The 26467-nt window shown below is 44.1% G+C and overlaps 1 protein-coding gene across 1 annotated transcript in view; it reads right to left on the bottom strand.

Annotated features, from left to right (window-relative positions):
• The window catches only part of med13a (mediator complex subunit 13a), a 68008-nt gene that overhangs the window by 10591 nt on the left and 30950 nt on the right, over window positions 1–26467 (bottom strand). The window contains exons 4-17 of the mRNA XM_039618278.1: window positions 20838–20983; window positions 16600–16800; window positions 16310–16504; window positions 16033–16195; window positions 14739–14849; window positions 11133–11888; window positions 9667–9883; window positions 6431–6461; window positions 5871–5992; window positions 5594–5678; window positions 4117–4328; window positions 3264–3460; window positions 548–1464; window positions 130–297 (exon numbers count right to left, since the gene is read on the bottom strand). Coding sequence (XP_039474212.1) covers window positions 130–297; window positions 548–1464; window positions 3264–3460; window positions 4117–4328; window positions 5594–5678; window positions 5871–5992; window positions 6431–6461; window positions 9667–9883; window positions 11133–11888; window positions 14739–14849; window positions 16033–16195; window positions 16310–16504; window positions 16600–16800; window positions 20838–20983 — 3521 coding nt within the window. The remainder of the gene's footprint in view (window positions 1–129; window positions 298–547; window positions 1465–3263; window positions 3461–4116; window positions 4329–5593; window positions 5679–5870; window positions 5993–6430; window positions 6462–9666; window positions 9884–11132; window positions 11889–14738; window positions 14850–16032; window positions 16196–16309; window positions 16505–16599; window positions 16801–20837; window positions 20984–26467) is intronic.

The following is a 26467-nucleotide window of genomic DNA, read 5'->3' as shown; positions in this document are numbered from 1 at the left end:
TTTTATTCCTCTCAGTCTGACCCTCTTCAGGTGTATCAGGAAACAAAAACAGTGAATTGCTAATATCTGTCGAGTGAGTGAGAAGTGCATAGCAGTGAGGTCTCAGTCAGAATTTAAAACAGGATTTACCATAAGAGCCCCGTCCAGCCATCTTGTGGAACTGCTGCCAGGTGAGGGGACCCTGAACGCCCCATGACCGCACCGTCCTCTTCTTCTGGATTGCATCCTGGAGTACAGGCTGCAGGGACATCAGCACCCGCAGCACATCCTGAGAGCACAGCGCACTCACGTCCACTGCTGGAGGACAGGTGAACACAGGAGTCCGAGATTAATCACAACGCCAACATTATTGGGGGGGGACAAACAAACACACAAAACATGTCCATTTCCTTCCAAAGTCAGACTTTTAGTACATTTAATTAGATATTTTTCATCACAGATTAGATGACCTGGACTTTACACATGGTGTTTATAGAGAAATTATTTTGCTTCTCAAAACAAAAACTATTAAAAAAGCAGATTCTTGAAGAAGGCGTTACGTCCTTACCATTTTGTTTGGCCCAGTTGTGCAGACAGGTGCTCTTGACAAGCGCCTCGTCCACCTTGCCACCTGACATGTTGTCCATGAACTGCCTGCCGTGCTCCATGGCCATGTAGCAGTCGCTGCGGTAGTCCCTCTCCTCTACCCGTACACATGGAGGTATAGGAGCCCCGCCTGGCCCCCGAGTCACTGCGTCATGCTCCAGAACTGAAATGGGTGAAAAGGGGTTGGTGCACTGATCCTGCATGAGCAGAATCAGCTCATCCGAGATATGGTCGCTTCTCCCAACTCCATTTCTCTCCAAGGAGGAAAGCCGCAGCTCCTCGAAGCGCTTTTCTGCCTCTCTGCTGATGTCCGTGCCGCGGCCGATGATGTCCAGCTCGTCCTCCAGGAAGAGGCCCGAGCCGTTCCCATAGCGCCTGTTGACCACGGCGCTGAAGCCACAGCCGCACTGTTTCTGGGCCTCGCTGACTGGGTCGCTCAGGTACACGCCCGCATCCGCTCCTTTGATGTTCATGTTGCACTCGCAGATGCAGCAGCTGTCAAAGTTGCAGTCCTTGAAGAGGTTCATGACCGTCTCGGAGAGGATGAGGGTGACGTACAGGCTGTGGGCTTCGGGGATGGAGGGTACCGTTGCTGGCTCCACCGAATTCAGCGGTCGGCAGGTGGAGGGGGTTGACGCCGCTGGGGAGCAGAGGTCAGAATTCTCGTACTTGATTGAACCCTGGACGCTGGAGGGGCCACGTGGCGTGCGGGGGGTGCGAGGCGTACGTGGGGTAGGGGCGGAGAAGCGGGGGGTGGCGGGTGAGGGCAGGATGCCGGTGCCACCACTGTTACTTGGTGGAGCGCTGTTGATCATGAAAGGCGTCTGGGTTTGAGGGGTGTACTCTTGGTCCATGGTGCTGCCCACACTGGGGATGTTACTGAGAAACGCAGAGAAATGAAGGAACATAAATTAGATATGTCTCACGTATACGAGTCCCCTGAACAGAGAGTCGTCGGCAATCTAACTGCGGTATAAAAATATGGGAGACACCACACAGTTGCACGCAGAACATTCTTCTTGGGTGCCAGATCAGTAACATTCAGTACACCGCTTGAGATAACAGCATACTGCCATCCACCTGTCTTGCTGAATTTGCCAAGACAATTTGAGTAATAAGGCAGTAGGGCACACCAACATTCAGTACAATAAGGAACGCAGAGTGGGCTCAGACTGCGCACATGTTTACACATGAGGGAACAAGAATGCAGGAGTGAGAGAATGAGAAACTGGTATTGGGAAAAAAAAAAAAAAAGGCAGCAGAGGGAGAGGGGAAGACATTCAATAAACATTTCAACAAGCATCCCTCTGAGGTAAGGGACATTTTTGGGCTTGCAAGCAACTGTGAGGAAGCAGAGGGAGAGAGAGTATGAGAGAGCCAGAGAAGGGTGGGGGTGGGGGTGGCTGAGCACATCATGTCCCTAGCTGCATGTCGGGGGAACAGCTCCTGGCACAGACCCATTAGAAGGAAGTCCCAGCACAACACTCTCCAGCCAGGACACAGTCGCCATGGGATGCAGATGGCAGGGAGCACCATAGCAACAATATACAAGTGCTTACAGACACCTCTGTCTACCCACTCAGGCTCAACTGGGCTTAGCATTCCAACAAGTTAAACCAAAACCTTACTAATGTTACAGTTATTCAAATATTTAAAACAAAAAAAACACTGACCACCTTCTTTGCTTGTTATGCTCTACATCTGCAGTCATGCTCCAGTGTACTCGAGAGAGAAATGCTCTTAAATGATCTGAATCATCAGGCAAAAGTATAACCCCACAGATGCAATTAGTTCTGCTTTAAAAAAAAACAAAAAAAAAAACGACTTCTGGTGAAAAATTTAAAAAAATAAAAACAAAATAAATAAATCAGTCAACCTTTCCAACTGAGAAAGAGCAGTTCCTGTAAGTAAAAAGCAACGTGTCTCATATTTCTAACTCCAGGAAACAGACTGGCGTTTGGTCCAGGCCAGTCATTTGACTTAAAGGGTTTTTATTATTTATAGAAAATTACATGGTTTGTTGTGCATTTTATCAATATGCATGTATATTAGTCAAACACACAAAGTAAGGTAACACTGGTTAATACTGAAATAAGAAGTGCATCATTGTAAAAGAGGAGCAACAGAGCCTAGATAGCAATCAGCAAACACAAAGCTAATGTCAGGGTCGACCGCCCTGAAGAAAGGCAGAAAAACCAAATGGTTAGAAATAAGTTTCCATGTTTGTGTGGAAAATAGCAGAGCTGCATGTGTGTAGCCAACACCAGCACCGACAGATCTACTATAGCCGGCATGCTGCTATGAGCAGCTAGGTGGCATGGAGCCGCTGTGGGGGCTCATCTCACCACTCCGGTTATAATCCTCGCCTTCAACCAAGAAGGCATTTTACACTCGTATCCCTGCTCCGCCTGAGGCAGCCATGCATGGGAAATTGAGCTGACTGCTAAGGTGGTGTCCAGGGATAGACCAGAGGGTGTGTGGACAGACAGAGAGCAGGGTACACACTTCCTCGCACACCACACTCAATTAGAGTCCTGAATCAGAACAATTCTTTCAAACAGGCTGATGTATCTGAATTAGTTCAACTGACTGTCAAGACAGAGAGAGAATACAGACCTACAGAGTCACACCTGAAGGTAAAACTCCAAATAATATCACAGAAAAGTAGAGCAGCATACCTGTCCTTGTTAAGGTAGGTCATCACAGGCACGGGGTTGAGCATGTCCCTGCCCATGGTCCAGCTTGGTCGGTAGATGCAGTCCTCTGGTACTTTGATAGGTGGGAGACACTGACTGGGCAATGTCTTCAGCGGGGCAAACATGGAGCACCCTACGAATGGCTGACACAGCTCTGGCTTGTACACAAAAGAATAGTCCTGCAAAATGGACAGAAAATAAGGCATCACTGTGTCTGGTCCTTGGGGGGGGTGGGTGGTAGCCACAAACAAACACATCCACAAGATGAATCACAAGCACCCCAAACAAATCCTGTGGCAGCTTCTTTTTGCATCCAGATATTACCTGATACAGTTATTGTATTGACAGTTTGCATGTTCTGTTTTGACGTGCTGCAGAAAATGAAATCAGATGCATGCACAGGCATTCATCTGTTCATCAGGACATTCAGTACTGGTGCTGCCCAGATCCCGTTTGCAATATTTGCATCAAAGTACAAACAAATATCACTAGATGACTTTGACTGGGGCAATTACATTTTTTGTTAAAAAAAGATCATTTTTCCTTATTTTCTAGTAGATGTTTTTGCACGTTTATACATAATTCACCCTACAAGAAGAGCCCTCTGAAGCACAACAGACAAAATATTCAAAATTCTGTGCATCACAACTAAAAATTGCTATTCTTGCTCTTGGTAACCAGCCCATTACATTGAGGTATTGATTCCAAATCTGTTTTAAAAACCAAATCCACCAACAATCACCAGCTTTTACTTATGACATCTACAGTTTCTGGGAGTAAATCCACCCGACAGAGTCAGGCAGTTGTAAGTGACACACCAACCGCTCACACCCACCTTGATCTCAGATGGCTTAGGGCTACAGAAGCTCTCCTCCACCTCAATCTTGAAGTGCCCCCCTAGAGTTGAAGGGCCTTCCACTGTTGTCATGCCCGTGCCGGGCTCCATGGTGCAGTACTCCTTGCTGCACATGTTCATAGGTGAGTATCCCATGATGTGCTGCTCCAAGGAGGGAGGCGTGGGAAACATCTGGATTAGATGATCTGAACCTAGAAGAGAAGAACAAGAGGGTAACGATGTAGGTCAGACTGAGGCTATAACGTGTCTGAAGAGGAACAAGTGCAGCAGGTTTAAGGCAAACGTCTATTGCAAGACTACTGCTGTTATCACACAGCTTACACTGGGGATAAAAGTAATTATAGTTCTGTATCCTATGTTTAAACTGGTCTTCACAAACCATTTAGTAAGATAGTAACTACATACATACATTTTGGAAATGGCTTCAATTCAATTTCAATTTTAGCTTTAAGTGTTACTAAGCATTCTGCCAGTCTGCCTGCTGATCTATGTTTTATGTTTCTGTAATCAAATATGACAGCCATGGTGGTGTTACAGGCAGCTATAGATAGCTATGTGACTATCAAACCAATGAATGTTTAATTCCTTTAATTCCTCTAACAGGAATATCACCCACATGTGAGGAAAAGTTTGCATTTGCATTAGGTATTCAATGCAAGACTATTTTCAGAATTCAGCTGGGCTGTTGAAACTCAGCTGTTGCAAAGGTAGATGATAGTGAAACCAGCAGCTCCTTTATATACTTCTTGCATTTACATAAAGATAAGTCTGCAGCAGAATCCTGGTGAAGAGGTTAAATAAATAGATGGCCACAGTATGCTGAGGGAATATCCAACAACTCTATTTTTGTTATTGTGAGATGCATCTGGGAGACGACACACAATTTAAAGTAAAGGCCACGGCCCTGGACTGTACATAAAACTAAAGACAACGGTTGATCTGAGACCAATTTCCTTCACAGTGAAATATACAGCATCTTTAAAAAGCTCTAGTGTCCCAGTGCTCCAACCCAACACTAAGCAACAAAAACAGAAAGAAAACAAAAGAAAAAAAAAATCTGGGCTGCAGCTGACCTCAGACTAACAAACCAATAACAACTTCCAGCAGCAGCATGTTTCTAAGCTGTCTGGTAGCGAACAGTCACACTTTTCACCACTAGGTGGCCAAATCCAGTCTGAGCAACAACTGTGTTTGAGCTGTAAAACATGAACTTGATTTAGTGGATTAAAGGATATGAGACCTTTTACCTCAGCTGAATACTAAGCAAGGGGAATACTGTGTTTATGTCTCAGGTGGCTTCTGGCAAAACCTCAGTGTATAATTCTTAATTTTCAGGGGCCTCACAGGTGCGACCAATCTGATTCTACATCTGTGTTTGGGCCTAAGGAGACATGGCACATTACTGTGGGGGGGGGGCAAGAGAGACATCAGTGGTGGGAGACTGAGTGATACATACAGGGTACGGGATCCAAGATGGATGATTTGGGTTCCTTGTTGCCAAATATCCCATCCGTTCCATTCACTGGTCGCCTGGAACCCGGCTGTAGGAGGGAGAGGGAGGAAAAAGAATAAAACACACCTGATAAAGTCTGTATCTTTGAGAGCCAGTAAATATAGCTATTAATTCATTCCTGGTATTAGTCACACACAAATGGCTTGTAAGTATCAGAGGTACCACTGCTCTGGCACAAAAGTGAAAGACACACAATACCACACTCAAGATCTCTACTCACCGCCAGCTCATCCTCGTCTGAGTTGAAGAGGTTGTCCAAGTCATTGATGGAGACCACCAGGTCCGTCTCGTGGATCAGGCTGGTGGAAGCCACGCGGTTGTGAGGCGCTGCACGCTGAGGATCTGAGCACACAAACACGAGCTTTAAATATTTCTCTTTCCACAAGTAGACGGCGGCTGTTCGAGAATCCACTGAAGGCAAAAAGGTGCTCTGAGCTGCGATTGTTTATTTAGAATTCCCTGAATGGACTCAATCCACCAACAAGATTTTCTTCTTCAAAAATTCAATTAGTGAAGTGCTTTCAGCATGACAAATCTGTTATATGAGATTTAAATTAAAAGTAATTGAGAATGAATGTTACTTATTTGGTAAATTAATTTCTATTGACAGATTGGAAAATGTAGCTAACAGGTTTCATTCACTGTGGTGGCTCGCCAAAATCCATCTGAATACTAAAATGAAACACGCACACACACTGGAGTTACTATGTCCGTCTTCTGAGAGCAACAGTGCAACTGAGTGTGTTGGGGTGATGCTGGAAAATGGAACAGGCTGCTTACCATCTGATGGACCGGTCCCTCCATCCTCACCCTGTGAGAGAGAAAAGAGATTGGCTGCTTAGACAAACACTGAACTGTTACTGAAATGCTCTTTCATAGCTTCATTAAACAATACTCTCAAATTAAATTGCACTGATATCAATGAAATTTTCACACTACTGCACGGTTACAGGTGTGGCAAATCCTTTAAGCCCAAAGCTGTGATTTAGAAAATGTACAAATAAAGTGGAACTACAAAAACACAAAGAACTATTTCAAAAGCCACACACTACTTTATCCAATCAATGTGCAAAATAATTCAACCTATCAATAACAAGAGTACATGGGAGAGAAACTGGAGAGAGGCAGACAAACGGGGAGCGGTAGATTCTCGTCTCTGCTGAGGGAAATAAGATTTCCAGTGAAATCACGATCCAAGGAATGGCCTGTTAGGCTCCTACCCAGACATCAATATCTGGGAGGCCTGGCCTTCTGTGCCAGCGTGCTCTTGTGGCGTGTTGTGTGTACACTGTGTGCTGAGCAGTTTGAGAGGGGAACAGCAATGTTATGTCCCAGCCATTGATTTCATTACGCTCCAGGGTTTTCTCTGAGTAACGCAGGCTTTAATCTGTCTCCCTTAGAGGCCCAGTCCACGGCAGTGCACAACATCCCCACCAAGGCCGTAATCTATAGGCGGCAAAGACACCTTAACCCCTTATCAATAGCATAGCCTTGGGTGGGAAGGTGTGTTAGCATCTGGCAAAAGACTCCAGAGCAGCCCAGCTTTCTTCTCCGTCTCACAAGATGAGCCACCAGCAAGTGGTTTAATAGTCTGATGAGCAGTAAATATGTTTGACTCGACAAATAAGCGTTATTAAAAATAATGACTTAATCTCACATTAAGATTTAATTTGACACAGTAAAGTTATCCTTCACAGGCAGATTCTGAAGGTTTAGATTAAATATGTGGCAGGTAGGAGGTGAAATTCATTGCAGCTACAACGATGAATGGCTCTCAAGGGGAAAAAACAACAACAACAAACTGAAAGACAACAAAATTATTAGTTTAAGAAATAACCAGTCCACGCTCACACGCAGAGCATGTGGTGGATGTGCACACACCAAGTAAAGCACACAGACTGAGGAAGAGCTCCACTGCACACACTGCTCTTAAGAGACTCTTCACTCCACCGAGAGCTGCCTTCACCCTCACATTTCTGCACACATCGGGGGCGTGCAGCGGGGTCGTAACCAGACAGAAGAGAAGGAAAATAGTTGAGTGCGCTTTTTAAGGCTCAACGCTTCAGTGAGTCAGGTTTGTGGCACTGTGACGTCCCACTGGAGACGGGGACACACACAAACACCGAATCGCCCTTTCAAAATCGTACCAGCCAACAGGTGGCCCTTCTCTGGAACGGAAGCTAAAAGCCACAGAGGCGGAAGCAGAGCAGAAGAATACAGCGAGGAGGGGAAGGAGGAAGAGGGCAGATCAAATAGGAAAAACAACTCCTCAAAGGAAATTGGAGAGGCTAACTATTTGGTGTTCCTCTGGGCGCAAACAACAATAGTGATTCAGGAATGGTTTCCTGCTCATTTAGACTTTGGCAGTGAAAGCGGATGCATGCAGAAAGTGGTTGCCCTGTTATTTTTAGTGCAGTGTTGCTGAGGATGCGGATGGCCTATTTTCTAACTCGCCTGCTCCCGGATCTTAAAATCAGCCCTCTTGTCCTTTTTTCACCCCAGGCAACTAAGTGAAGGACGGCTTGGAATAAAGTGGTTACACTCAAAAAGGCTTCGCACCAACACGGCTTCTTCCAACTGTTACTGCAGCTTTCTGTCATATGTCCAATGGACTGCGGCTACAAGAGCGATTAAAAGCAGCCGAACCGCCTCGCACAGCTGTTCTCTGAGCAGGTAAACTAGCATTAAAACTAGCTGGGCTTCAAGGTGACGAATCCACAGATAAATCACGATAAAAGTGTCACCTGATAATCTGCCTTTGATAGGAATATCTGCTGACTCAGGTTTATAATCATTACGATGATCAGAGGAAAGCAGCTAAGCACATTTAATCCTCATACATGCCTCGACTATTTATGTCACTTCATGCAGTTTTTATTCCTTATTGATTTAAAAGCTGCAGTTACAAGTTGTTCAGTATAAAATGAATTTATATTAAAACCAACAAGGAATTTTTTTTTTTTTGGAACAAGTCCTTTTTACATGGGATCAGTGCGGCTGGGAGACTTCATGTGATTTGGAAACTACCTGCAACATTTGTGTGTTTTGCATCACATTCACGCAGATAAGCAAAGTCTGAAATTTAGCGCTAAACAACTGCAAGCTGCAGACATAATATTGTGCTAAATAAGCTGGGCCTGTGAAAAGAGTGAACGCGACCCATCTCATAATCATTTATGCTTTAACTGAGAATAGATCTCCGGTCTGTGCCCGCCTGACTTTGTAAGTTTAAACTTTCATTTTTTTCACCAGCACAGCGGCCATAAATCTCATAAAGGAAAAGAGAATGATGGGAAACGTAGTGAAGACGACAACGACAAAAGGACAAAAACACCAAAATCATAAAGCTGTTCAGGACAGGATCATTCACCTCTGCATTTTTACCTTACAAACTATTAATACAACGTGCTGTCAGTGTACCTGTCCTGTGCAAACAGAGCTAAAGACAAACAAACACAAATATGGAGACAAGAAAGTGAGTAAATGATAATAACAGGACATTGTGTTATTATCAATAACAGTTAGAGGTTCTATTTTAGATCTTGATTGCAATACAGTTACAATTATAACTGTAAAGATTACAGTTACACAAATATACAATTATAATCTAAATCAGAGAATGAAGAACATCCACATATGTTTAAATAAGATGCATATGGCAGAGCTGGGAGCTGGTTTGCAGCGTACCTTGTGGGTGACTTGTACAAAAGGTCATTTTGGATTCACAAAAAGTACTGCTTTTTTTGTTCTGAAAATGTTGCAAAATCTATTCTGAATGCATCTAAATAAAGTATTGGACATATAGGAGAAAATGTAACAGAGAGCAGGCAGAGCTTACAGCCTCGGTACAACTGTCTGATGCTTTGGTCAGAAGAACAATAAGCAAAAGGGGCCATTTTTACAGAAAGGTTGGCATAATGCATCCATTACAGCACGCAGTACAGCCAGAGTCGTATGAAAGATATCCTGCTAACAGCTGAGGAGCATTCCTCGCTACTCCACTTGGCTGGCCTTACCTTGTGTTTCTTTCCTGGCTCCCGCTCCCCGCCTGACTTATCCTTCTTGTTGGAGAATGTGAACTTGACATCTCCTTCCTCAAAAGCGTAGGGGTCGACCTCAGGCTCGTGATCTCCATCTGTTACGGCAGCAGCGAGATGCTGGTTCCTCCTGGCTCGATACATCTGCACGCGTTCTTCGGAAACCTTGAGTGGCCATTTAGACGTAGACATCACCCTGGATGGGGGATTAAAAAAACAAACAAACAAAAAAAAACAATGCAGTGACTCCTAGTGTTTAATGTAAAGAGCTTCATAAAGTAGCAGTTTAACTGATGATTGGGATTGTGTGTGAACATGGTGAGAAAAGAACACTGCCCCAACTGCTCTGTTTTGGTCTGACATCATGTACCAGTGTTTTTTACTAGAGTTACAGAAATGGCAGTGACTGCAACTGGTTCTGACAGCCGTCATGCAGAAGAACTAATGCATCCTGTTTGCTGTCAGACAATTACATTTCTGCTGGATTTATGAAAACACGGTGGCTCTGACAGCTCACACTCTTCACTCTTTCTGACACACAGAATTATCACCTGTTGCATCGGTACCACTCATCAAAAACTCCGACTCTGGCCTACGTACTCATCATATGCAACAGCCCGGGACGACACGGGGAAAGAGGAAACCACCGGCCGCTTAACACGAAAGGAGGGGCTCATTCTGTTTAGGCGTTATCCTTGGCCTTGCCTGCCAGCAACAACTCTGTGTTTCTGTCCTCCTGTCATGCCTGTCCAGCTTTGATGCAAGGTGATGGTGTGCAGTGACCTGGGTCGGAGCTTAGCCAATATTCAGAGATGTAGCTGGGGGGATTACAGCTAGGATAGGCCATCCAAGTGGCTGGCCCCACTCGGGATTGCATAACTTCCCTGATAATTCCCTCTCTGGTCTTGCTGGTCTTCCTGCCCATCCTCACCCTGGACCCTCCAAGCTGCTACTATCTGTGATACCTCACTAGCAGCTGTTGCTCAGTCAAATTCTCTCTCTAGAACCTGCCAAACTGATAACCAGCAGATAGTACTTTATCAGCTCCACCTCTATTACAATAGCAGTGTTTTATCTTTATCTAACTCCATCATTACTCTCTCCCTCATTGCTCTCGTGTTTGTGTGTAGGAATCAATGAGTAGTGCTGGCCCTGCATATTGGTGATGTATGAAGTCAAAAGGTCACAAAGCAGGAGATTAACATGCTGTGTGTAGCTAAGCGTTACACTGAACAGGAGGAACAGGAGGGGCAGCGATCTGAGAGAGCAAGGGTGAGGAAAGAGGAGGCAGATGTGTTATTATTTTTAAACTATTTTTTTCTGGGCTGTTGAAAGTGCTTCAAAGCGGCTCACTGGCACCATATACAAAGAAAGCTGGGATAGCTGGCTTTCCCAAACAGAGGCCACTGAACGGTGACAGTGACTGAAATGTAATTGCCACTCACTCTGTGACCGACACCAGGTTGTCTTGTGATGCGGCCGCCTCCTCTCTCAACTTGTCTCCAGGCAGCAGCGGCGTGGGCAGCTCGGCTTCTTTCCTTCGGGGTAAGTTGAATAACCTCCATGGTGCGTGGGAGCCGTCGTCCTCCAGGTTGATCGCTGCACCCACATACACGGTAGGCTCAGGAGGCTCGGAGTAGGCTGAGGTTCCGGGGTGGGGGTTGGGTTGATGGGATTGGAAGTGCTGATTCAGAGCCTCTGGCCCTCCTTGCTCCTCGCTGCTGCCCTTCACACCGACCAGGCAAGCTTCCGGCTGCGGCTGGTAAAAGTGTTGGCTATTGGGGGTCGAAGGGTTCTTCATGCCCTCCCCTGACTCCTCACTGCGTTCACAAGGGTGGGGACTAAGTGGTGGGGGCTGAGGGGAGTTGGCCTGTTCTGATGGCCCAGTGCTAACGCCCCCACTGTGGAGCTGGGGGGCTTTTTGGATGGCAGACACATCTGCAGAGCGAATACTAGGAAATCTTGCTCCGTCCTGACTCCTCAGGGCCAGCCGTTGTCCAGCTGTTGCCTCGGTGTCTATGGAGGCTTCATCGCTGGCCAGGCAGCGATGATGAAAGGGTGTCTGGGGTCTTTTCTGCTGCTTGTCACCTTTCTCTGGCTTTTCTCCTCCAGTTTTGTGCTTGGTCGGAGGTTGGGATGGCTGGCCAGCTGACTGAGCCTGGCCCGTGTTATTGGCTGTTCGCTGCTTCACTAATTTGTATCTGCAGGAGAGCACAAACAGGGAAATGGAGTGAGACCGTGACGTATCGATGACAAGGCGCTAAACACTCGCACATACAGAGAGAGGCTTTTACAACAAGTTGTGCAGCTCATGTGAAACTTCCTTTTAAGCCATCACATCTGTTGCTCTTATAAAACATCAATTAGTCCAATTATGCTCACGAGCAACAAGGCAGCACCGCCCCCCAAATTTATCCCAATACAATTAGCAGAGAACACTTCACGGATCAGCTCCAGAGTAAAGCTGCAACAGCTAAACCAAAGGCTAATGCATAGTCATACATTTCTTAATTATTCACAGTCAAACTGATGACATGAAAAAAAAAAAAAATCATCTTCTAAAACGTCAATATTGTATTTTCCTCAGACAGCCAAATAGAAATTAATGAAGTACATTCACAGAGTTTCGTCAGAAGAAAAGAAACAATATATCAAGTAATGCTGATACACACCAAGGATTCACCAGGGCCATGACCTGCTAGAACACCCAGTCAACAAAAGCCACTTTCCCGTACAAAGGGATGGGTATCGAAACCCGGTTCTTGTTGAGAACCGGTTCCCACTGTTTCAATTCCTTGGAATTGTTTGCCATTTTTGCAAACGATTCCCTTATCGATTCCAGTCGCCCCGAATGACGTCACCACGTTGCGGAGCGTCATTTACCTGGCAGGGCGCCTAAGCGGCTCAAACGCTCAAAAGTTCGGTTATACTTTACGAGAACGGATGACAACAGGGCAACTTGCAATACTTGCAAAGTAGATATTTCATTTAAAGGAGGAAACACTACGAATATGCAAAAGCATCTGCTCACAAAACACGCGATGACCTTAAATGAATGTCATGTTTTTAATTCCACTCCGGACTCGTGGATCTCAACCCAGCAGCAGCGGTAATGTTTGCACGTCCTCTCCCGTTAATGCGGCAGGTAAATAATCAGCTAACAGTGCATATTATGTTAGCGCGATCGGCCTTATTACAAAACCTGCCATTACTGTGCATTTAGGTGACCATGATGAGACAGACAGAGTCTGGCTGGCAGTTCTCGCTGCAGTCTACCGGCAGCGTCTCCTTTCAGGCCAGGATAGACGAATGTCACCGAGCAGTGACTAAGTTTGTGGTCAAAGGCTTGCACCCATTTGCCACAGCAGATGCCCCGATTTTCAGTAAGTGAATGTGTTTAATTGTAGGCAGGGACATTACTGGATATTCTTGTGTAATTGCTACAGAATAATTTATGTTATACTTTGTTATTGCTACAGAAGAATATTTATTTTATTATTTTACATTTACAATTTTTTTTTCCCTGGGGACCCTGTGACACCCCATTGAAGAGCCGTGGCTGTGGATCTCTTAAGAGCTCACTGTTGGGTTTGTAAGGCCATGTTACTCCTAAATTTCTATCTTGTTCAAAGAGAAGATATAAAACAAAGTTCTAAGCTAATCGACCTTAGTGTTCTAGTGTTGAATCGATAAGAGAATCGAATCGTTAAACAGAATCGAAAATGGAATTGGAATCGTGAAAATCTTATCAATACCCATCCCTACCTGTACCTCACCTTGCTATCACCTGGCTCCTACATCCCATCATACGTTTCAAAGAAAAATAGTCTGGGGTCATCATAGTCCTCCTTTTCCCCTCTGTTTTGACGGCTCAGCACTCACGCTACAAGCAACACTTACACATTAGTGTCCCTCCTTAATAAGCACGCTTTGTGTGTGACCTCACATTCAGCTGTCAACATAAACAGACACGTATGGCTTCCATCTACAAAACAAAGCTAATGGACAGTAAAACTGGCAACGCAGAGCTTCCCATTCATGTGTTGCCAAAGAGTTGGGTGCTTTCCAACAAATTAACATGCTCCAGCTGACTGGCCCAATTCACTCTGCTCATCTGCAGTCCAAGGTGCACGAGCCTGGTGCAGAGGATTCCCCAAACACGCACACAGATCCACTTTAGATAGCGCTTTATTATCAACCACAAAGCAGAACTTTCTTTCAGTTGGTTTGGACTTCTGACAAAACCAGTCAAGCATCCAGGCATATAGTATACTGGTTAGATGTGCAGACTGGAGTGGTCAGGCGTGTGTTTCAGTGGATTAAACAGCTGCCTGAATCTGCAGTTTGTCAGGAGGCAGAGAAGATGATGACCGTGGGACGCAGACATAGCAGCATGATCTGAAAGCTGTCATTAAATAAAATGTGATAGACAAGAATGTCTATATATTAATCACAGAGGACAAATATTAACCATCTGCAGGTATAAGCAAACAAAGAATAGAATTTACAAGGTGTTAGATTACTGTATGCAAAATGATATTAATGCATATGATGGGTGTGTTATTTTATCCTAAATAAATACAGAGGAGGTTGTTTAGCGAGGACTTTATAAGGACAGCTGGGCCGATTCAGACCAATAAAACACCAGGGGCATTTAAACAAACACATGATCGGAGCTTCTTTGTTCACATTAACAACATACATTCCTTTTACCACCCTCAACAGCTACATCAGAGGTCAAACTATTCTTTCCGCCTGAAATCATTCCAGTCAGTGCAGGAATAAAAATGTCCGACTTACAGAAACACACAAGCCAGCAGAGGTTTCAGCCTCGCCACAGCTGTCGCTTACACAAAATAGTGATAAATTGAAAAATGTGAAGAATAATATGCTTGTCAAAGTCTAGACGCAGATATAACTTGCAGATATTTTGCTGACTACGGCCCTCTGCGCCGCTGTTCAAAGCCCTGTGGACTCCGTGTAACCCTCTTTGAAATGTCTTTGAGCGCACACGTATGAGCAATACCTGTGCGTACTGCACATCGACTGACCTCGAACAGCTGCAGTACGACCTTTGTGAAGACTCCACAAAATCCCAGGTTCCCAGTTTCTCACTTGGCTCCTCCTCGCAGGTACCGTTGGTTGCAGCTGGAAACTTTCGCCTAGGGAGTTCAAATAAATAAATAAAAAGTCGAAACAAAATTCTACTGAGACTTTTCAATTTCCCCAATTCTTTCAAGCAGCATTTATGTGAACAGCCCCATCCGCTTTTTGATAATATTTTTCTTTCACATACAGTAGCGACTGGTAAAAGCTTTGAGCCAAGGCTGATTTTATCACCCTCCTTGGAGCGGTAATAGTTTGGCTGACAAGCCGACAGCCAACTATAGTGAACGTTTTGTGCTTGGTCAAGGGGCAACAGATCCCTAGGTGCACCCAACGTGTCAGAGTCACTGCTGTAGAATAATAAAAACAACCCAAGGCCTAAAACTGTAAGCTATTAATTGACTAAGGACAATTATATCTGTCCAGTTTTCTTCAGAACTCCGAGTTTATATCAATAATAAAAAGCACACAAAACAGAAATGTAGCAGAATAATACATCTATCTATGTCTGTGCAAGTAATGTGGTTATTTATGATATTTCTAATTAATATAAAATAAGTAATAATCAGATCTTCAGTTTTATCTGCATATATAAACACAACTCGCAGTAATACAATAATCAGTGACCATGTTTGTACCAGTTAATTCATCTAGTTTGATCTAGATTGATTTTGCTAAAGCATATAGTTAGGCCTGGATCAGGTGACCCTGAATCCTCCCTTGGTTATGCTGCAATAGGTGTAGGCTGCTGGGGGATTCCCATGATGCATTGAGTGTTTCTTCTTCATTCACTATGTGTTAATAGACCTCTCTGCATTGAATCGTACATGTTATTAATCTCTGTCTCTCTTCCACAGCATGTCTTTATCCTGTCTTCCTTCTCTCACAGCAGATGGCCCCGCCCCTCCCTGAGCCTGGTTCTGCCGGAGGTTTCTTCGTGTTAAAAGGGAGTTTTTCCTTCCCACTGTCGCCAAAGTGCTTGCTCGTAGGGGGTCATATGATTTTGGGGTTTTTCTCTGCATGTATTATTGTAGGGTCGACCTTACATTATAAAGCCCCTTTAGCGCTGTGTAAATAAAATTGAATTGAATTTACTGTCAAATGTTTTCCCATAATCATACAGTGAAGACAATCAAGTCTGATTGAGAGCAAACCCAATGTAACCGATAGGAGATGCATCCATTACGGCATACCTTCTGGCAGTTTTTATGTTTAAGCGCACTGCACAGTCACACGTACTTGTTCTGGGCTCGGTTGATATTGCACTCTTGCCAAACACGCTCCACCATCTGACTGGCTAGCCGGCGTGGAATCTTTCCTCCGTGGTGACTTGTTCTATCCACGCTAAAAGCATCAGATGATGAAGGCATCTTAACCCACTTCTGAGCCGAGTGAGAGTCCACTGGGGAAGGAAAGAGGAAGGTTAACAGACCATCTGACAAAAGATGAACAATTCTTTCAGTCATGTTAAGAGAAATCCTCAACTTAGGACTCAGCAGGAGTCTTATGTCTTTACCTGTCTGCGCCTCTTCGGGTGATGTGGGAGGGGTGAGTGTCACCAAAGACATGGCGGGCTCTCGCTGGGAAGCAGGCACTTGGTGGCCACCAGAGTAGACGGCAGTGCAGTGGGAGGACCCCACAGGGGTCACAACAGGGATGTCTGACTGGGGTACCAGCACCAGGCAGGCTGGGTACACCATACGCACACCACCTGAACGAAAACATGTAAAAAGTTCAGGATCACAAATCAGTCAAACTAAACTAGAAATTCTTAAAATTGTGGATTCTAATAAAATAAATACTGACCAACGAGGACCTCAACAGAGGCCAGAGATTCATCCTCCCAGTCCATGTCCTCTACTTTGTCCTCTGACACATTCTCCTTGGCACTGGGACTGATGGGATAGAACTGGTTCCACTCCTCAATCAGCTTCTGGGTAGGTGGGTCTGACATCTTAAAGGACTGGCCAGTCAGTGTTCCATTTAGACCAAATGGACTCAGGATCACTAAAAAGGGGGAAGAAAGAAAAGCAGCAAGAAGGAAAGAGTCAGCATAACTTTGGGAATCTTCCATTTTGCATCTGCATCACATCTTCCACAACTACATTTAAAAACTAGTTCCTGTTTTCCCATTACATCCTGGTCCTCCTTAATCCTTGTCCCTTTTTTCTCTAAATCCATACCGCTTGTGATTCCTTTCTTGTCTGTTCTTATTATCGCTCAATTCTTCCCATCTTTATCATTCATCTCGTCTTTCTTTGTACATGTGTTTTCCTTTCATTGTCATTCTGCCATCTCTGGACGAATCAGGAGCGCTCTGACCTTTCCAGACGCCAATTATTGAGAAGCAGCAGCCTCTCAGAGCCCATAAACAGAGGCTTATAAAAGGGGCCAGTCCTTGGCAAACACACTTGACCTCACAGACATATGAGAGTGGCAGAGAGAGCCCATCAGTCAGCTTACAGAACAGACCAACATCCATCAGCCAAATGCAGATAGCGCCATAAACTAACATGCATAATGCATACGTATGAGCACAGAAACCAACTGGCAACATGCATATACACACACCCCCCCATCATCTTGCTATGCATCCATTCTCCTTTCTCTTTGTCTATTATGCACTGAAATGTGGAAAGGGGGGTATAATGGTTCTACGAACAGACTGGCTTGGTGGGTGTGTGAGTGAGCATTTGTTAATGTCCCTCTCTGCTCTGCCTTCCTAGTATGTCATTACTAGACTCGATGGCCTCTGTCCCCAGGTATTGATTGAGCGGCTGGACCGCAGAACAGCTTCCATGATAGGAAAATGGCAGGAGACAATGGAAAAAGAGCAGAGGGTAGAAAAAGAAAGCCTTTGTGCACAAATAGTCTTTCCAGGAAAGAGCCTGGCACTTTGAGCATGTGCCGATAAAATCCCATTTATGTTCAGTAGGTTATTGGAAGCAGCCATTTAACACATTTCTATTAAGCAATTTTTAAAAACCTGTATGTTAGCTTTTAATAGCAGGATCGAAGTGACCCACCTGAGTAAACGCACGAGGGGCAAAAAATGATCAAGGAGGTTAAAAAGTAGTTACAATGAATCATTAACGTCAGTTCTTCACATCAAAAGCTTTCAACTTTAGACTTATCATGAAGGAGCAACAGGAAACAACGACAATCACATTCTGTGGCAGGTTTGGTTGCAAGTGGATCCCTTTTAAATACCGAGGGAGAAGCGGAAAAGGCTCAGGAGCAACCACAGAGGGCAGCAGGCTGCACACCTAACTTCTGAACAAGATAAACAGCTGCTTCCTGTTTCAGTGAAACTTGAAGTCACACCCTGATTTTCCTCACTTTTGACTGGCAATCCAAGTTTGTTTTTGGTACAACTTTAAACAGATTCACTTGCTGCTCTTCTGTTGTGCTTCTGACAAAGTCGGGGCTCAAGGAATTCAGCATTTAACCGCACTTGCTTTTACAAGCTAACCATGCCCGTTATCAAACTGACCAGGGCTGAAATCTTAAGGATTACAACTTTAAACGACACGGTTTGGACACAAAGGGAAAAAAAAGTGACAAACAGATCCGACACTTCGGGATATTTCAAGGACGCCGCTGGCAGGTGGCAGTGGAAGATAAGTAGCACAGCAGCAGATTGGAAGCAATGTTGAGCTTCACCAGGCAAAGTCAGGTGACTTGGAGGAATAATGTTATTTTGTTTTTTTACTGTCAAATGAACCTCAGAGCAGAAAGAAATTATGAAAACATGTCGTCTAGACGCGAGCCCTCAACGCCTCTCGGCGTACTGTTTCGCTTCAGCCTACAGACCGCACTACCTCAGCGAAAACAACCCAACAGAGAGAAGAACAAAAGGTTATTTACGTTGAGATGCACGACAACATCCAGCTATGGACGATCACATTAACCTTGATTAAATTCAGCCCTGCTTCTTTTCCCTTTCGTTTCTGCATTTCTTGCTGTGCACACACGCGCTCGTAAGACCTCGGGACAATTGTGGAGGAGAGATCAAATTCAGCACAATTATGGAAATGGTTTACACCCCCTCCCCCCCAATCGCACCGCACCTCATCCTCCCCTCTCTCGAGCTACCCCTCCTGCCCCTCTCTCTGGCTGTGAGTCCATCTCTGGTTCCCTGAAGACATGTCAAATGTGCTCAGATCAGTGTAATGGGCTGAGAGTTCATTACATTCACTCTGCGCCCTTTTATGAGGTCACATCCTGGAGAGGTCTGCCCGCCAGAGCGCTCTGCCGCGCAGTAAACCAAGCTTGGCAGGGGTGAGTGGGGGGGCGGGGGATGGATGGATGAAGGGGGATGGAAGTCAGGCCTTTTTCGGTGCTATGCTTGGTTAGCCAGGAGGATACACACTGCGGCGGTGAAAACGCACACCTGCACACAGACACACACGCTCTCACAGTAGAGACAGGTGTACGTATCAGTTTCACATAACTGGGGTGCATGAGGGTGTTTCCAATGCTACAAAAATGAATGCATCATTCTAATAAATTGCTCCTGTGGATCACTTGTATGAGAGTACTCAGCAGCATTATCACTCAGTGAAAAGAGAAGAGGTGTCAGTGTGCATCTCTGAAAATCTTGAGCCCTCAATTACCTGACCAGGATGGGAAATGGCAATATCTCGCTAAGTATTTAAAGTGTAACAAAACAGTCGTAAGTTACTCTTAGCTGGTGACTGGTGAGCAATATAATCCTTCTAAATAACTGGCAAACCCCATAAACATCACCATACGCATCTGCATGCTAAATTCTGATAGTCTTTTTATTTTTATCTAAAGTACTAGTCTTTAACTGAGAGGTATTATCACCTCCCTTCAGGAGGTCTCTAGAGACAGTAAAGGGGCCGTCTGTACAGGAATTACTGTGGTGAATGGAGGAAGTGATCACTATTATTACTCTGGAGGGGGCGTACAGAGAAAAAGAGGACAGCTGCATCACATCTATCCAACCATAAATGAGAAAGGTAAAGGCGGCAAACTTTTCCTCTGGGAAAATGTCTCACCCAACTGGGGGTTTTTTTAATTGGTGCACAAAGATTAAATAAAAATAAGCCTCGTGAGGGCTCGTTTGTCAAATTTCCACAAAACATTCGTTTTAGCTATGCATGATTTTAATTTCTGCATCATCACAGCCGAGCGCATTCGTGCGGTGCAACGCTGCTGAGGGAACACTTGGGGCAAGTCAGCAAAGTATGCAAATGAAAGAGCCCAGTACAGCTAGTTAATGACACGACACTCATACCTCTCTACTAACAGAAGAATCAACAGGATGGGTGTGTGATAACAGTTTTACATCTAATGACCGTATTCATAAAGCAATCCATTTTTTCCTACACGAATATGAAACAATGTATATTAAAGTCGTTACACTAACATTTGGATGGGGTGTGACTTTTCTTTAAGCTGGCTGTGAGCCAAAGAGTAATGAAAGACAGCACGACAGAAGATTACATGTGATTTATCTTACAAACGGCACCAAACACAGAGACTGCTGATCTATTTCATTCAGAAAAAAATGTATAGGTCTACACTTTTGTTGAGCATATAACCTTTAGTATTTGTATTAAAATCCATTTATGCGTTATGCATTTATGCGATCTTCATTCATAAGGTCAACTTGAAATTATGAGGTGACACCAAAGTCTTTCTAGAATGAATTCTTGCTACTCTACAGACACTTTAGTAATACCTCTGGACAAATGCTTGGACAGTTAACTTTAAGTCTTTATCTAATTAATGAGAAGACAGTTTAAATATTCATTTCAATAGTTGTGAAGATACAAGTTGTTTACATTGCACTAGTTTAATCTGCTCAAGAAAAATGTAAAAAGAGACTGCTGAACTAATTTACACATCGATGGCTGCACTATGATAACAAGTAGGAGTGACATGCCCTTCACCATGCAGCTGAAACCATTATAAACAATATTCAACAACATGACGACGTGACTTGTTGATGTTATGTCACATGTTTGCCTTTGAGCATGTCATTGAAGGCTGGGTAACACACAGCAGTTACCCACCTTGGAAGGGACTGGATGCCTGCTGAGCCAGAGTAAGGTGCTCCTCTGTGAGATGGTAGACAGGCTGGTGCTGGTTGATCTCCACGCTGGTGCACACATTGCTCTCGCCATGTAAGAAGAAGGTGAAGGCGCAGGACAAGTGCTCACTGTGAGGAAGAAGAGGGGGGTGAGAAAGAGAGTGAGATGAGTCATTTGGGATTACACTACTTTCAAATGCACCTTTGAAAAGACTTCCAGTGAATAACTCCAGCAGACTTTGGAGTAGAATAAAGAAAAAGAAAAGAAAAAAGGATGAGCAGATCACATAGTCTAGTTCAAGTTCTTATTCACAAAGACAGAAACAGAGGAGATGGCAGGGAGAGGAAAGGTAGAGAGAAAAAATGATTATAGAAACCTGTGTGGGTTTCCTCCTTTTGTGTGTGTGTCAGATATAATGGAATCTCACTTCTCACCTATATCCTGCTTCAACATGACAGAGACTTTGGATAGAAAGAAAAAAAAAATGATTCCAGAGATAGACACGAGGGAGTAAAGGAGGAGAAGCTACTTATCTGATTCAAAGATGCCTCCTATGCCTCTATTAAATTGCTCCGATAGCCTGCGCGACTTTTTTTTTATTCCGATAACAGAGTGGATGATAAAGAAAGGTTTCCAGAGTTCAATCCTAATCCCTTCAATCGATGACACACGAGTGGGTATTTAAAGACTTCAATAGCATGTGCAGAGACCGGGATGCAAGTCAGTCTGCACAGCGATGCTTACAGGTGGTTTGGAGTTCAAGTGTGCTTCTGTACATCTCGTCTAGAGTAAAACAAAAACGCGAGCCACAACTACTTCTGGCATTGTGGCCAAAATGCTTAACTGCAAAACAGTACCTTCTCTCTCTTCCTCACTCACACACACTCTCTCACACACACACACACACACACACACACACACACACACACACACACACACACACACACGCTCTTGTGCTCACAACAAAAGCCTGCCTGTGCCAGTCTGACCTCAGTGGCAACAACAAACAACTTAAAGAAGGAAAGCAAGGACGGGGCAGACTGAGGGTGAAGGGAGCGGGGGGGAAATGCACAACACTGTCGGCAGGCTTTCCTCTCTCTGATGTGTACACACACGCACGCAGTTAGCACAAGAGGCAGCATAAGATAAGATAAGATAAGATAAGATGGCCTTTATTAGTCCCACAGGTGGGAAATTTGTTTTGTTACAGCAAAAGTGCAAAGTTATGTAGCAGAAATTAGAAAACACTGGAATGCAGTAAAATACAATAAAATAAAATACTATATACAATAGAATAAAATAGAAATACAAATACTATATACAACTGAGTAGGAAAATACAAAAACACAACTTCGTCAGAAGAAGAATTGCAAGTCATTTGCATGTGTGGCAAATGACCAAATGGGTAAGGACGACGTGAATTTGGAAGTGGATCAGAGAGGATTGCCTCCTCTGAGGATTTGGTTAAGCAAATATCAGTCTTCTCTACCCGTCTCTCCGGCACTCTGACACACCTACTCTGCAGAGGATTAAAGAAAAGGAGCAGAGCGAGGCAGATCGACATGGGGAAAAAAAAGACCTTCCACAGTCTTGTGAAAGAAAAACAAATTGCCTTGATAAAGTTCTCCTAAGGTCTGAGCAGCCTGAGCAAGTGAACACTATTGCAGATGGCAATCAAATTCCACACATCAAGTGGGCATTCTCCATTGTTATGAGGTTTTTAGAGCACGATTCCTTCTTTGTCTTTAATGAGCCACACATAATTGTTTGTAATAAGATGTCGTAATCCCAAAGGTCAGTGCCTGGGCCGAACTTGGCACGTCTGATGGATCAGGTTTGGCTAGAATAAAGTTAATCAAAGTCCAATTTCTTTCTTGTCCGCTAATGCAATCTGTGACCTCAGCCTGTCTTTTCAGCCACATTTCTACACTGCAGATCTCCCCTGCATATGCAACTCAATTACTGAGTGATTTTTTTTTTTTTTTTAAAAAAAAAAAAAAAAAAAAAAAAAAAAAAAAAAAAAAAAGCAAGAAGACAAATTGTTTCAAGCCAACCGCAAGTGATCGCTCCTGTGGTTACAACGACAAACATGAGAGATCATATCATTAAATCAATAAGCAACTGTAATCCAGGAAATATGACTTTTGACACTTCCTCTCAGTGTCGATTTTGGGTACCCCCCCCCCCTTTTTTTTTAACCCCAAACACTTTAAAAATGAAACAAAGTCACATGTGCAACAGTCACACATCATAGTGCAACTGTCCTGTACCTGTCGCATTCATTTGCCATGGAATACCCTGAACCAACGCCCTCTGTGCAATCACAAAATGACAGCTTTGCAGCTCCAAAGTCTTTGAACATTTTTCTAATCGTATCTAAACGTGGTTCTCGTGCACTGTTGATTCACGTACATGTGTTTTACAATTATTTTACAGTAAAATCTGAAAGACTAAAGCTAAAGAACCACCACAGATCTTGTCTGTACCTACATATAAATAATAACAAATCACATTTATTGCCATTAAGTTTGCAAGGAGACATTTCTTAACTAACTGATGCAAGGAGACATCTGGGCAATTAGGCCACATGCTAGGAGAGAGCAAAGACACCTTTGTCTGGGAGGTGTGTCGCAGTAGCTCAGGTAACCAGGCAGCAATATACGACAGGAGTGTGCTGTGAAAAACACCCTCCAGTTACGGAGCCAAGACGCGTCGCCAAACCACCAGCAGCATGTGTGAGAAAGGCGAGTGGCAAAACAAAAGATAGGAGTGGAATGGGAACACACAAGCCCCTCCCGCTTTCACGGCGTGGAGCCAAATTGTTAAGGTGGCGGCAAATTTTGACTAGTACAGGCTCGCAGGGGTAGTGGTGTCTTCCCCCCCCTCAGGATCTATTCTTGGCTTTCTAAGAATCGGATAGACTGCTCTTGTCGCACACTGAATGCAGTGTCTTTGTTGCTGACCAACAAGGCCAACTTACTAATATAGTAGTGTATTTATGTAGATGGAAGGAAAGAGGTGAACAGCTTCGAGAGTGACAAGGAGAGAGAAAAACGAGGAAGGGAGCGAGTGAGAGATAAAAATGTGCCGGCACATTCTGCAGACATCAACAGAAATACAGCACGCCATTCTCTTCTCACATGCAAAGAAAACCTGACGCCACACATTCACACACATCTGTGTTTGTGGGGCACTTGTAAGCTTGAGGTAAAGGGCTGCCATCTGTGGCTCAGCAGGCAGAAGTACAACCACATACACACTCTCTCTCTCTCTCTTACACACACACACACACACACACACACACACACACACACAAGCAGAAATCAATTTCTTTACAAATGTGATTATACAGATTGGTGTGTCAGTGTCAGCTGACAGGTTAAAAAGATTACGAGATATGCCAGCTGCTGACATTTAAACAGTCATACTAAATTATCATATTACTTCCCAGTGTGAGAATCTCACTTTAAACACCCAAATGTCACGTTATCCTTCTGTCGTCTTGTTTCAAAACTGTTTAAATATGTAATTGCAGCTTAAAATAGATTTTTTTTGTTGGCTTCTGTAACTTCAGTGATTCATGTGAACAGATAACCAAGATAATCCTGTAGGCCGGCCACATGATTGATGTGATTTTTAAAAGTTGCACAGCAATTTGCACAGAGATGCTTTTAAATGTCAACAGGTGCTTGATCAGCGCTTGGCCTAAAAAGCACCGCAACATCAACAGCATGAGATACATTTCCTCACTGCTGCCTCGCGCACACACACACACACACACACACACACACACACACACACACACACACACACACACACAGAGTGGGATTTGGTAAAACTTGCACTGTGACTAAATGTAGCACAAACTATCATGTCTCTCTGCACTAGTGTTCACCATCCTGTCCCCACGTGTGACATTCGCAAACACACAGCATTGATCCAAATTTAATCCTTCTCCAAACACCCACAGCAAGCTGGTGGATGTAAAACTGTGTCTTACACACTGTGTGTGCGTGCAGACACATACAGCGGCCAACAGCAGCTGGTAAGAATGGCAGGTTGGTCCGCTAGCTAAGATGAGTCGAGCAGGTCGAGTGAAAGTACTGGGACTTCTGAGTAAATGAGTTTGGTACAAGGCTACTATAGGCGGGAATCACCAGAGCAGACACCCCATGGTATGATATCATCACAATAAGATATATTATATTATGGCATTTTGCATTGCTTTTTTAAAAACAGGAAATTATGTTGTTTTTTTGGCTGCAAAATGACAGTGTCACTAAAACCTGCCATAAACGCTGCTATAAGACATCAGTCTGCTATCAGTCTGAAATTAAATGTGGTCAAGTTTGCAATTACATGCAATCTGTTTCTGATAACACCGCAATAAACTGGGATAAATCACTGAAAGTCTCATCTGTTGCATTTAATTATTACGTTTGGCACAGCAACCTTCCTGTTCGGTAGGAAACTAACCAAGTGGCAGCAAGTTGATGACGGGCCCACACAACATGTGACAAAGATGCATTCAGACTGACAGCAACATGTTGGCAATCTGTCTGCATTTATATATTAGGTAGCAATTATTTGCACAACTTTGACAAACTCTCAGAGTGATCGCACTCGGTCCAAGTCAGACTGCAACTGTTTGCACAAAGGTTGCTTCCTATCGCCTTTCGATCAGAAGTTTGTGTCAATGCGCAACAAAGTCTGGGCAACCAACCTGCCAGACATGCAAGGAGGTTGCTGTGCTTGCTTTGAATTAGGAGGCAACTTTGTTGACCTAAGTGTGTCCAGGGTTGGATGCTTTCTCAGTTGAACCAATTTTATGCAAGTTTGCTCCGCTGACCTTATCCCAGGACTCTCGTGCGTGAGATGAACTCTCTTGTTTATAGTATTCAGAGTATTTGCATTGATACAATGCTCTATCAATTCACCCCCATCTCTAATCATTACTGACCTTCATGCTGAAACTGAATGCTCTCAAGTCTGTACAGAATACACAAAATCACAAAAATGTAAAAGTCATGTGCAAACAACACTCCTTTAAAAGCAACACTGACATCCCTGCAGGAGTCCCATTCCAACTTGATTCCAAATGAAATTATGACTTCATTTAGAAGCTTTATACTTTGCCTAAGGATCACCAGGAATTCCCAGAGGGATCCCTTGGGGCACGCAATGTGTCTGTTACTTTGTGCTGAACCTGCCTCAAGACTCAGCTTCTCGGGGATTTCAGAATGTCATCTCCCCTGCAGCGAGACACTGCTTGCACTTGGAGAGGAAAAAGAGGCCAAAAGTCAAGGCCAGGGTTGAGCACCACAAAAGACTGCATGCCTGCAATTAAACCACCAGCTGTCAACAGCAGACAAAGCTCGAGCTAATGGACGCAGAAAGAACTAAGTATATCTCCTCTGGTCTGTCAAATTATTAAAGGAATTCAAGCCATCATTTCAAGAATGATGTGATGAAACAGGTTGCAGTGCATCTAAAGTGCTGAGTTAAACAGCCTTTAAAACAGCGTGATGCTTGTCAGAGTATTATGTTCATTAACTAGATTTGTGGGATCTCGCTTCACATTTTTATGTGCCTCTCTCCGTGTCTGTCATGTT

The sequence above is a fragment of the Oreochromis aureus genome, linkage group 10 (assembly GCF_013358895.1).
Source record: "Oreochromis aureus strain Israel breed Guangdong linkage group 10, ZZ_aureus, whole genome shotgun sequence".
Taxonomy (NCBI): domain Eukaryota; kingdom Metazoa; phylum Chordata; class Actinopteri; order Cichliformes; family Cichlidae; genus Oreochromis; species Oreochromis aureus.
The sequence above is the reverse complement of the archived record's forward strand: the minus strand, read 5'-3'. Positions and strand labels throughout refer to the sequence as shown.